The sequence below is a fragment of the Protomyctophum bolini genome (assembly GCF_963924005.1).
Source record: "Protomyctophum bolini genome assembly, chromosome: 11".
NCBI lineage: Eukaryota > Metazoa > Chordata > Actinopteri > Myctophiformes > Myctophidae > Protomyctophum > Protomyctophum bolini.
Window position 1 is genome coordinate 38759699 of NC_137872.1, and position 11755 is coordinate 38771453.

Consider the following 11755-nt stretch of genomic DNA (forward strand, 5'->3'; position numbering starts at 1 on the left):
AACAAATTCAAAAGGCATTCCAAAACGTTTCAAGACACCTTCCTAGAAATCTATAATGTCAAAAGTGCAACATGTAGTGGAGTAGAAAAGTCATAAACAACAAACAAATACTACATGTAAAGTACACTGTATACTGTTACATTAACGGTACTCGAATGCAGTACATGTACTTCATTACCGTGCACCATTTATTTGGAAAGGTCACTCAAAGGACCCCTGAATCTTTTCTCACACACAGAGAGAGAGAGAGAGAGGGTAAATTGATGGACTCTCGCCCCTCGACATGATTGGCTCAACACTTTGAAGCGAACGGGAGGAGGGAGGGGAGGGGAGGGAGGGAGCAGAGAAAATTGGCAAAAGTAGCGTTGGTCCTAATCTCCAGCACGCTGTGCGGAGACAAAGCACGGCGCGCTGCGTTGGGATCATTTCTAGTGGCGGGCCGGTGGCTTTGAAGTGCCTCCCAAAACCCCTTTCATTCTGCTCAGGGAGATTAATTAGCCGCCGCCGCCGCCGCCGCCGCGGAACAATCAGTTAAATCCACAACAGGAAAATTATTTTAGGAAAAAAGGGGAGAGAAGAAGAGAAGGTGGAGTGGATTTCTCTCTAACGTTCCCTGTAAACTGGGCGGTGTGCATGGGGTGGAACTGGAAACTATAACTATACGTATGTGTTATTATTATTTGTTTTGACTTCACTGGAGTGTTTTCAATTCTCAATACTTTTTACTCAGTTGGATATGTCTTCTATAACCACCTCAAGCTGAACCCAGACAATACTGAGCCTCTCTTCTTTCCCAAGCCCTGCCCCACCACGCGGGAGCTACAGTAACTATCTCCATAGACAGTGCCTTGGTATCCTCTGCCCCAAAACCAGCAGGAAAAAACTTGTTGGTGTTGTCCTGGACAGTCAGCTCTCGTTCAAAGCACACGTTATACGGCCGTCACTCGATCCTGTATAGGTTTACACTCTAGTCTAGTCTATAACAGTCGAACATGTCATGTCAAAACTTCACTATTACCCAGAGGAGTCAGCCCAGCTCTTTATCCAGACAACATGTCATGTCAAAACTTCACTATTGTAACTCCCTCCTTATACTGGCCTATACTGGCATGCATGCGCACTCTCCAACTGATCCAAAATGCCGCAGCTCGCTTGGTCTTCAACCAGCCAAAATTCTCACATGTCTCCCCCCCTGCTCCGCTCCCTTCATTGGCTCCCGGTCGTTGCATGCCCGTACAGAATACAAAACTCTGACGCTGGCAAACCAAAGGTATGCCCAGAAGCAAAGATTTGAGTTAAAAACGTTCGCTCTGAAAGAATATATATATTGAAGTATTTGCACCATTCTTTTGTACGATTTTTCAACAATATATTTTTCAATAGCTAAAGTAGTATGACATGATGCCCTGAAAACAGTAAAGAGTAATTTCTTTCCCTATACTCTGTCAAAGACATTAGGCCTCTTTGAAGTGGCTCTTATACCTTGAAATACCTTGAAATATGTGGGTGCAAATTGTGGCTCCTTGACTTTTCCACATCAGCCCTAGTCTGACTGCCGTATGTTAAAGCTATTCAGCCACAAACTTATAGTTCGTCCCCCTCCGTAATTATTTTCAAAGTTGCAGTAAACACTTTTACTGTACTACTGTAAATCCTGTTTGGGTGCGTTTGCGTGAGTGCAAAAGGCGGGGGGTTGATGGGGGGGGGTTCCACAAACCAAACGTTTTTTCAAACTTCGGTAATCGGACTGGGTTTAGTGGAGTGTAATTTTAATTTACCCTAGAGAGAGAGAGAGAGACAGACAGACAGACAGACAGACAGACAGGCAGATCCATGCCGTAGCCTTCGTTGACCTGTAGGTGGCGCCGGTGCGACAAGCCAGGGCTGCTGCAGACCTGTAGAGATGAGAGACACACACACATGTCCTATGGATTTGTAAGATCACTCTCTTGCAGTGTAACACAGTTCATGTTTACACACGTCTTCACGTGCATTTCATTGATTGTTTTGTCCCACTTATCCAGTAAAAGCCTCTTTGAATTGAATGGGATTTGTTTTCCATGTCCGGACAACCCCGTCCAGGACAGGCTTCAGACGCGCCTCCTCAGGAGACTCTTGGCTCAGATGATCTGAACCCATTTTATTTGGCGTTATAGGAAGCCACTGCGACCGCATGCCCACGTCGACCCCAGGCAGGGTTCCAACCCACAACCTTCCGCGTGGAAGGCATAGGAATTGTCCTTATACCGTTCATCTAATGTGCATCTATAGTATGATGTCACTGGTAGGCAGGCTTCTGAACTGTCCACAGCCCTCCAATGAGATGCTTAAAGTGTGTGGTTGTCCTGTCTGTCTCTCCTCCAGTGAGACAGCAGTATTAACCTACCTCTCTCTCTCTCTCTCTCTCCAGGTGACGGCAGTGAGACAGCAGTATTAACCTACCTCTCTCTCTCTCTCTCTCTCCAGGTGACGGCAGTGAGACAGCAGTGTGAGGTGAAGATCAAAGGCTTAATGCCAGCAGAGAGCAGACAGCAACTAGAAGACACCATCACCTGTCTGAAAGCTCAGGTAATAAGGACTAACGACCATCACCTGTGTGAAAGCGTTATGACTATAGAGCGTCGCAGTCCCGCCCCCTCGAGAGACCCGGAAAAGAAATCCCCCGTTCATTTTCCTCATACACTTTTCAGAAAGTATTTATTTAAAGACGTTTACGCCGCAGACAAAGACAACTCTTGTCGTGACAAATCATGACAACAAACACAATTTTTCAGGCCAAACAAAGAATTAGAAAGTAGAAAAAAACGGCAGGTTACAACACATTTTTGTTGGTTTTCTTCTTTGTAATTATTTGTTTGGTCCAAAATATTGTGTGTGGCTTCGTACGACGCTTAAAAGGTCTTTAAATAAATACGGTTTGAAATGTCTATGGGAAAAATGCATTGGGATTCAATTCCTGGGCCACTCGTTGTTCTGAAAGTCGTTGGGACTGCGACGCTCTATAGGACCAGAGTCTCTGTCTGACACCGATCGGGCCCATCTTGCGCGCCGCCTTATCCCTAAACTTACTAGCCATATTTCACTGTCATGAAAAACATTCTTAAAAATCGTAGAAAATGGCAAAGACGTTAAAGGGATAAAGGGGGTAAGGCGGCACTCAAGACAGGGCCCTTCATCTACAGTGCCAGCGATGCGGGGCACGCCAACGATGACATCTCATTAGAATACACAATGAGACCGTCCTGAGCTGACCACACAAACAGGCTCTCGTCCAAATAAGGCAATAATGAAGGCCATCTTGTCTGGAAGTTCAAAGTGGTCCCTCTCTCTCTCTCTCTCTCTCTCTCTCTCTCTCTCTCTCTCTCCCTCTCTCACGAGGTACAGTCAGACATTTAGCCTGAAAGGATAACACCACAAATTCCTGCAGGGGACTTCCCATTGTGGCCCTATATAATTGAATGTACAGTATTCAATTGATCAACATCGGCATACAAATAATAACACAATAGTAATCACCAACCAATAACACAATAGTAATCACCAACACATGTAAATCACTATAATGTTCAAAGGCCCAAAATGTTGGCAGTGAATGACACCTCTTTTCCACTGGAGTTCACCTCATCCCCTTGTGGTCTCCTGTTAGATGGACTTTCGGTAACAAACGTCAGCCATGCCTATACGTTTAGGCCGGGGCTTCAACTACAAAACTGGTCTAACCCATTTTGGGGCGCGGGAACCCCTTTTGGTGTTGGCATTATGCTATGCTTTAGCTATTGAAAAATAGAAGATCTACAAGCTCATAGAGCGCTATGAAAATGTAGGTCTGCTATTTTAGAAAAATCCAAGAACGACTGACATATAGAAACATAGCTTTTTCAGAAAACTGTCAGGATGTAGAAGACATCTTTTAGAATCTGATCTCAGGTCAAACTGGTCTAACTAAGAAGTACAGAAGAAGAGTGATAATGAAGACACTTATTTCACATTCCCTTCTCCGTAGTGAAGAGATGGGGGTGTGTGTGTGTGTGTGGGGGGGGGGGGGAGCTTGGAACAGCTCCTCTTCGGTGGAGGAGGAGGCGGAGTTCCCTTCCTCTCCGGGGGCAGTATACAGAGCACACCACAGCCCTGTGATGGGATATGTTTATGCGATGTAATTCCTGACCAAAACGGGCCTCCCCTCTCATCTCGTCTCATCTCGTCTCGTCCCGTCTGGTCTTGGTCTCGTCAGAGACGTCGTCTTGGGGTTTTCTTGCGCATTACAGTGCATTATTTTTAAAAAGAAGGAGAGAGAAAAAAAAGGGGGGGGGGGGAAAGAGAAGAAAAGCCCACAAGCGCGTATTGGGCACGGAGCGGTGCGCGGAGGCATATCCGACCACATCTCGTCCAGGTTTAGCTGTCAGCTGGAAAACCTCGTAGCTTGTACATATTTCCTTCTTTTTTTTTGTTGTTGTTGTTGCTGTGAATGAATGCCCTATACTTCAGTGGTTCTCGAGCTTTTTCATGTCCGGTATTATACCCCCCCCCCCCCCCCCCCCCCCCAATTGATACATATTTTGGTAAACCAAGAACTTAGCATCAGTCTAAATAATACTATAGGCTACTAAAAAAAAGTATAATCTGTACATTGAGACTTTACAAACTATAGGCAAATATCAAGGTCGAGGACATCCTTCAAAATAATAGGGGTGACTGAATAGAACAGGGCTGGTCCACAGTCCACAGTCCACACTCCTTTCAAAGGAGAAGAACACGTTGGGGTCCTTGTTTAATGTCACCTGACCGGTGACTGGGGACTGATGGTTGATTGGCCACAGGTGTAGGTATGTGACGTTGTTTACTCTGTGAAGGTCTGAGGGCCCGAAACGCTATACCACCTTTAAAGTAAAGAATTATTGGGAGCTGAAAATTAGTTGTGCAGACTTTTTTTTAAATTCTTACTCTATTTTGGGGTCCTTGACATGAAAAACGTTTGAGCACCAGTGCTATATAGTTGAGTGTTCTATATCTCCAGGTCTTAATGCAGTCTTACTCATATACCATTGCAAGTCCCATTATAGGAATAAGTGCAACAATGTGCGAAGTTAACACAGCAGCAAGATTTGTGAACTGCTGCGATAAAAGAAGGTTTGAGTAGACCTCCACTATAGACCTATACTGCACATGTAAACCGGCCTGCTACCTTTTTACACACTTTAAATTTGAGGATTTATTTATTTTGTACACTATTTAAATATAGTTTTTAGGGGAAATGCTGCCATTTGTCCCAAAATGACTGCAAAAGATTGGTGTTATTTGTTTCAAAAAGCTTTAATAACCTGTATGTACTATATAACATGTATATAAACCACCATTTGACGGCATTTCTACATTTTCTATCTCTGGGACCCCAATTTATATTGTAAAATCAATGTTAATTTAACTCAAGAGAGTGTACATGGTGTCCATTTTGTTACATTTCTGCACTCTCTTGAGTTACAGTCCCTTAAAAACGTGCATTTGGTTCCTAACCATCATTTAGCTGGGGACCCCCCTGGACCCCCACTCTGAGAACCACATAGCGTAAGACACGGTCGTCAACATTCTTTTCCCTGAAAAAGTAACGGTCCTGGACATACAAGGTTTCCACGCGCGGCCAAATGAAACGCTAGAAGGTTCCCTGAGGTTTACCCCCCCCCACCCCCCCCGGCAGAGGAATGCAGCGCGGCTCCGGGACGCCCGCCGCATCCACAGAACAATGCACATTCCTCGGGAAGCCTTCTCTCCTCCACACGGTCGCCGGGTAAATGTAGCTGTGGGTTTATTTTCACTCCAGCCAATGACACTTCACAAATAAACTCACCACCTTGTAGCCAAACACATAACGAGCGGTTCTGATGAGGCACGGCGCGGGTCTGCACAATGACCGCCCCCTGATTGGTTAATAATCTCCCCTGTGTGTCCCCGTGCGCCCTAACCCCGTGCCCTAAAAACCCTGACCCCCCCCACCCCCCAGCCCCTGTGTTGACCTCCAACAACCATGTCTTTCTTTTCCACGTTCAGCTTCAGCCTGTAATGACCGTTATAATGTGCATCGTCTCTGTGGGGTGGAACCATCATAATATGTCCAATGAAATAATCATACTTTTCACGATTCATCAAATTCCAATTTAAAAAATCACACCCGTGTGAAGTGAGGGGCGCATGTCGATTTGCTCAGACACATGTGACGTAAATTCTCCAGTCATTGTTTCAATGGGAATTGAATCTTTGTGTTGGATGAAAATAGCCAATTTGCTCAACTGACTGGTCCTCACTGTTGTAGCTGACTGGTCCTCACTGTTGTAGCTGACTGGTCCTCACTGTTGTAGCTGACTGGTCCTCACTGTTGTAGCTGACTGGTCCTCATCACTGTTGTAGCTGACTGGTCCTCACTGTTGTAGCTGACTGGTCCTCACTGTTGTAGCTGACTGGTCCTCACTGTTGTAGCTGACTGGTCCTCACTGTTGTAGCTGACTGGTCCTCACTGTTGTAGCTGACTGGTCCTCACTGTTGTAGCTGACTGGTCCTCATCACTGTTGTAACTGACTGGTCCTCACTGTTGTAGCTGACTGGTCCTCATCACTGTTGTAGCTGACTGGTCCTCTCTGTTGTAGCTGACTGGTCCTCAATGTTGTAGCTGACTGGTCCTCATCACTGTTGTAGCTGACTGGTCCTCATCACTGTTGTAGCTGACTGGTCCTCACTGTTGTAGCTGACTGGTCCTCACTGTTGTAGCTGATTGGTCCTCACTGTTGTAGCTGACTGGTCCTCACTGTTATAGCTGACTGGTCCTCACTGTTGTAGCTGACTGGTCCTCACTGTTGTAGCTGACTGGTCCTCACTGTTATAGCTGACTGGTCCTCACTTTTGTAGCTGACTGGTCCTCACTGTTATAGCTGACTGGTCCTCACTATTGTAGCTGACTGGTCCTCATCACTGTTGTAGCTGACTGGTCCTCACGGTTGTAGCTGACTGGTCCTCACTGTTGTAGCTGACTGGTCCTCATCACTGTTGTAGCTGACTGGTCCTCACTGTTGTAGCTGACTGGTCCTCACTGTTGTAGCTGACTGGTCCTCACTGTTGTAGCTGACTGGTCCTCTCTGTTGTAGCTGACTGGTCCTCACTGTTGTAGCTGACTGGTCCTCACTGTTGTAGCTGACTGGTCTTCATCACTGTTGTAGCTGACTGGTCCTCACTGTTGTAGCTGACTGGTCCTCACTGTTGTAGCTGACTGGTCCTCACTGTTGTAGCTGACTGGTCCTCATCACTGTTGTAGCTGACTGGTCCTCACTGTTGTAGCTGACTGGTCCTCACTGTTGTAGCTGACTGGTCCTCATCACTGTTGTAGCTGACTGGTCCTCACTGTTGTAGCTGACTGGTCCTCACTGTTGTAGCTGACTGGTCCTCATCACTGTTGTAGCTGACTGGTCCTCACTGTTGTAGCTGACTGGTCCTCACTGTTGTAGCTGACTGGTCCTCACTGTTGTAGCTGACTGGTCCTCATCACTGTTGTAGCTGACTGGTCCTCACTGTTGTAGCTGACTGGTCCTCATCACTGTTGTAGCTGACTGGTCCTCATCACTGTTGTAGCGGACTGGTCCTCACTGTTGTAGCTGACTGGTCCTCACTGTTGTAGCTGACTGGTCCTCACGGTTGTAGCTGACTGGTCCTCACTGTTGTAGCTGACTGGTCCTCATCACTGTTGTAGCTGACTGGTCCTCACTGTTGTAGCTGACTGGTCCTCACTGTTGTAGCTGACTGGTCCTCATCACTGTTGTAGCTGACTGGTCCTCACTGTTGTAGCTGACTGGTCCTCACTGTTGTAGCTGACTGGTCCTCATCACTGTTGTAGCTGACTGGTCCTCACTGTTGTAGCTGACTGGTCCTCATCTCTGTTGTAGCTGACTGGTCCTCACTGTTGTAGCTGACTGGTCCTCACTGTTGTAACTGACTGGTCCTCATCACTGTTGTAGCTGACTGGTCCTCACTGTTGTAGCTGACTGGTCCTCTCTGTTGTAGCTGACTGGTCCTCTCTGTTGTAGCTGACTGGTCCTCACTGTTGTCTCTCTGTTGGAGCTGACTGGTCCTCACTGTTGTAGCTGACTGGTCATCACTGTTGTAGCTGACTGGTCCTCACGGTTGTAGCTGACTGGTCCTCACTGTTGTAGCTGACTGGTCCTCACTGTTGTAGCTGACTGGTCCTCACTGTTGTAGCTGACTGGTCCTCACTGTTGTAGCTGACTGGTCCTCACGGTTGTAGCTGACTGGTCCTCACTGTTGTAGCTGACTGGTCCTGTTTTTTTATGCCCTTCTATCTTTTACAGGTCAACTCTCTGCAGAACAGAGCCTCTTTGTTACAGGAGGACCTGGACGCCTGTCGCAACAGGAGGTGATGAAGACTTTTATACTGTTTGTGTGTGTGTGTGTGTGTGTGTGTGTGTGTGTGTGTGTGTGTGTGCGCGTGTGTGTGTGTGTGTGTTTGTGTGTGTGTGTGTGCGCGCGTCCTCTGCAAATGTCATATGAAGTGGATGCCACGGCCACATTGTTATGGTGTAGTGGACCCAACGTATCATTTTGTAATGATGTAAGCCTTTCCAAGCCATGAGGCCCATATAAGGACAGGAGCCTATATCTCCTGTTTCTGTAGCACGAGGGAGTTTGATGTACAAGTACTAGCTAGTTATGTCGCAGGGACCAAACCCTTGATGCAGAGTGCCAAGCAGGGAGGCACTAGATCTCATTTCTTCAGAGTCTTTGGTATAATATGACCCGGCCTAGTGGGATCGAACCCCCGACCTCCCAGTCTCAGGACGGACACTCTAACCACGACGAGGCCATACCGGTATTTTGGATTTAGTCTCAATGCTTGGTGTGAACTATAGAGGGCGCTAACGGTTCCATCACGTTTGGAACTGTTTCCGTATAATCTGTTCTTCACACTGTGTCTGTCAGCGCTGGTTATGTGGACTTCACGTCTGCTATATAATGCAATTACAATGTCGTGGTGGTCGTCAGGATCGACTTCCACAACCAATGCGTACAAATAACACTCTCTGAGTTCCACGCCTATACAGGCCTGAATCCCCTTAGATTTTAAAATGTTTCTGTTGCTTAGTCGTTGTCCCCGGACCTCACTTTGAAAACTACAATCATATGTGACCAGGTCTGACTGAGAGACTGCCATCGCGCACATTCCAGCTTTTCACCAGCTATTAACTAAAAAATTAGTTAATAGCACAGGCAGTCTCTTCACATACTAGAGCATGTCTGAAATAAGTGTCAGAGCTGAAATCGACATGTAAATATGAAATAAATGCAATACGGTCTGTATGGTTGATTGTTTTTGCTTTTTTTCCTTTTTTCTCCAAAAATGTATCCCACATTTTTGTAAGCCATTTTTTTCACACTCAAAATGTTGTGTTTCGAGCATGTTTATACATATAGATTTAGAAAGGAACGGCTTAGAGGGAATCGTTGTTGAAATCCTAAACAAGGATCAACTTCCACAACCAAACCTATAAAAAGTACTCATGGCTGGTTCTGCATCCCATGCATTAAGCTGCAGCAGTCAGTCAGTCACGTCAGTCACTATTTGAATGTCCTCATCTAACTCTAGCCGTTCCCTCCACCGCCCGCCCCGCCTGCCTGCAGCCTTTGATGTTCATGCGTCCATCCATCATGCTGTCAGCCTAACTCCTCCTGGCTTTAGGGAAAACATCCACGCTCAAAAACGCAACGATAACGCAGGCAAATGATGCGCTTGCCCGCATACATGACATGTCGGCACACGCCTTTCATATTCTATGCGAGGGGTGTGTGTGTGTGTGTGTGTGTGTGTGTGTGTGTGTGTGTGTGTGTGTGTGTGTGTGTGTGCGCGTGTGCGTGTGCGTGTGCGCGAGTGCGTGTGTGTTCAGGACTCCACCTTAGCCCATAGCCTTAGCGCTTGCCCGAACCGAGGTCTTAAAGGTTAAAACTGTGTAATGTAGATGGCATGTTATTTTTAGACCACGTGCATGTGTTTACCTGACATCCTATATAGTTTGTATGGTTTCAACTTGGTACCGATGACTTATATTCTGATACCCTTTTGTTGAGACGTATTATTATGCTATTCTGGGTTCACCCGTGGTCCTGGATTACTGAGGAAACTACACTATGCACTGTCTCTCTGCGTTTTGACGCACGTGTTTACCTTGCGCACTGTCCCTGTGTCGTCCTAAATTGTAAATTCAATTTAGTCAAAAATCAAACCCGTGCGAAGTGAGGGGCGCTCTTATCATCGTACATCATGACGTAAAACAATAGCCAATTTGCTCGACCACATGTGACGTAAGGTCTCCATTCATTGTCAAAGGCATTTAAAGATGGAGTAACGTGCCACGGTTTTTTTCCACCCTAACACATGATCATCAGGTATTATTACAATATAAGGGGGAAGAACCTTTTCCAAAAAACTGTACAGTATTTGTTAAAATCATGCTTTTATGTGGACACGCCCACCAGTTCATTAAGTATGCCTGCATGGTTTGCCTGGTGGGTGGTGATGGGTGGTGATCCACCTGAACTGAAGCTGTAGTTGTATGATAAAGGGGGAGGGGTTAGGGGAGGGGCTGATAGTGTGGTGTCACTATATTACTGTTTATTTCATTGGCCCGTTTGACTGTCAAGGGTTCAGCCTCCAGGAAGAAACCCTAAATACAAAGTCATTACACCATTGCACATAAAAACAATTCCAGGGTGTCAAGTACTGTCACCTCATAGACACATGAAAAATACAAAAATCGTGGCACTCCATCTTTAATGTTTGTGTTAGGACAAACATCTACACTATAGCTAGCGCCCCTCAAAGATATTCAATTGTACATTAACCTTTTTTTCTTCCATGTCCCGCCACATCCATGCTTCTTCCCTGTTAGGTAACCATGACGACGCATTGTGGCCCCGCCCTCCATCCGGACTTGAAGAATAAACCGTCCAGTCACAGACGTGAGAAACTTTACCTGTCACTCATTTCACGGCTCCATGAGGGCCAATCATTATTGAGTTTTATGTGCCTGAAGTCTGTCCTGGTTGGACGAATGTTGAAACTATTTATTTATTCATTGTCACGCTTTATTTTGGATTGGTTGAAACTTGAAGGTTATATTATTATTATTTTTTTAATGTTCTAAAGTGAAGTCTTCGGGATGCTCGGAGTTCCTTTTAGGGGGTTCTAAATGGACCCTTACTTCTGTAACTCGGAGAGCATACAAATGAACCCGTATAAGGTTCCTTTTGTAGGCTCATCCACTTATGGGGGGGCCCTTGAAATTAAAAGGTTTGAGAACCACTGTAACAGATACGTTTGTGAAGTCATTTTTATCGACCCGTCATTTGAAATCAAACGTGATTATGCACTACCATGAACATTCCATTTTATAATAATAAAACAACTGTTTTGCATCACTTTATACTTTGTCATGCCTTTCTTTGTATTTCTTTCTCGTTTTAATTATATTTGTTCTCTTGCCACGCATTTCATCTTCTTAATCAGCTAGCCGGTTCCCACTTCCCAGCATCTTCTTTGCCCATGAGGGCCCACTTGAAAGTATCAAAATAGTTCACGGAACCATCTATCTGACCACTTTAACATATACAGTAGCATTTCCAGTTAGTTTTAATGACATAATCGTGGACATAATAATGTATTAAAGCATAAAGGCGTATCAGCTGCAGGGATCCTTTTAATGCATGT

The 11755-nt window shown here is 45.7% G+C and overlaps 1 protein-coding gene across 1 annotated transcript in view; it reads left to right on the forward strand.

Moving 5' to 3' along the window:
- Positions 1-11383, forward strand: part of LOC308324213 (centrosomal protein of 112 kDa-like) — a 57410-nt gene extending 46027 nt beyond the window's left edge. Inside the window, exons 4-6 of the mRNA XM_080776205.1 lie at positions 2467-2568; positions 8346-8410; positions 10938-11383. Of these exons, the coding sequence (XP_080632331.1) occupies positions 2467-2568; positions 8346-8410; positions 10938-10941 (171 nt within the window). The 3' untranslated portion in view covers positions 10942-11383. The remainder of the gene's footprint in view (positions 1-2466; positions 2569-8345; positions 8411-10937) is intronic.
- The last annotated feature ends 372 nt before the right edge of the window (positions 11384-11755 follow it).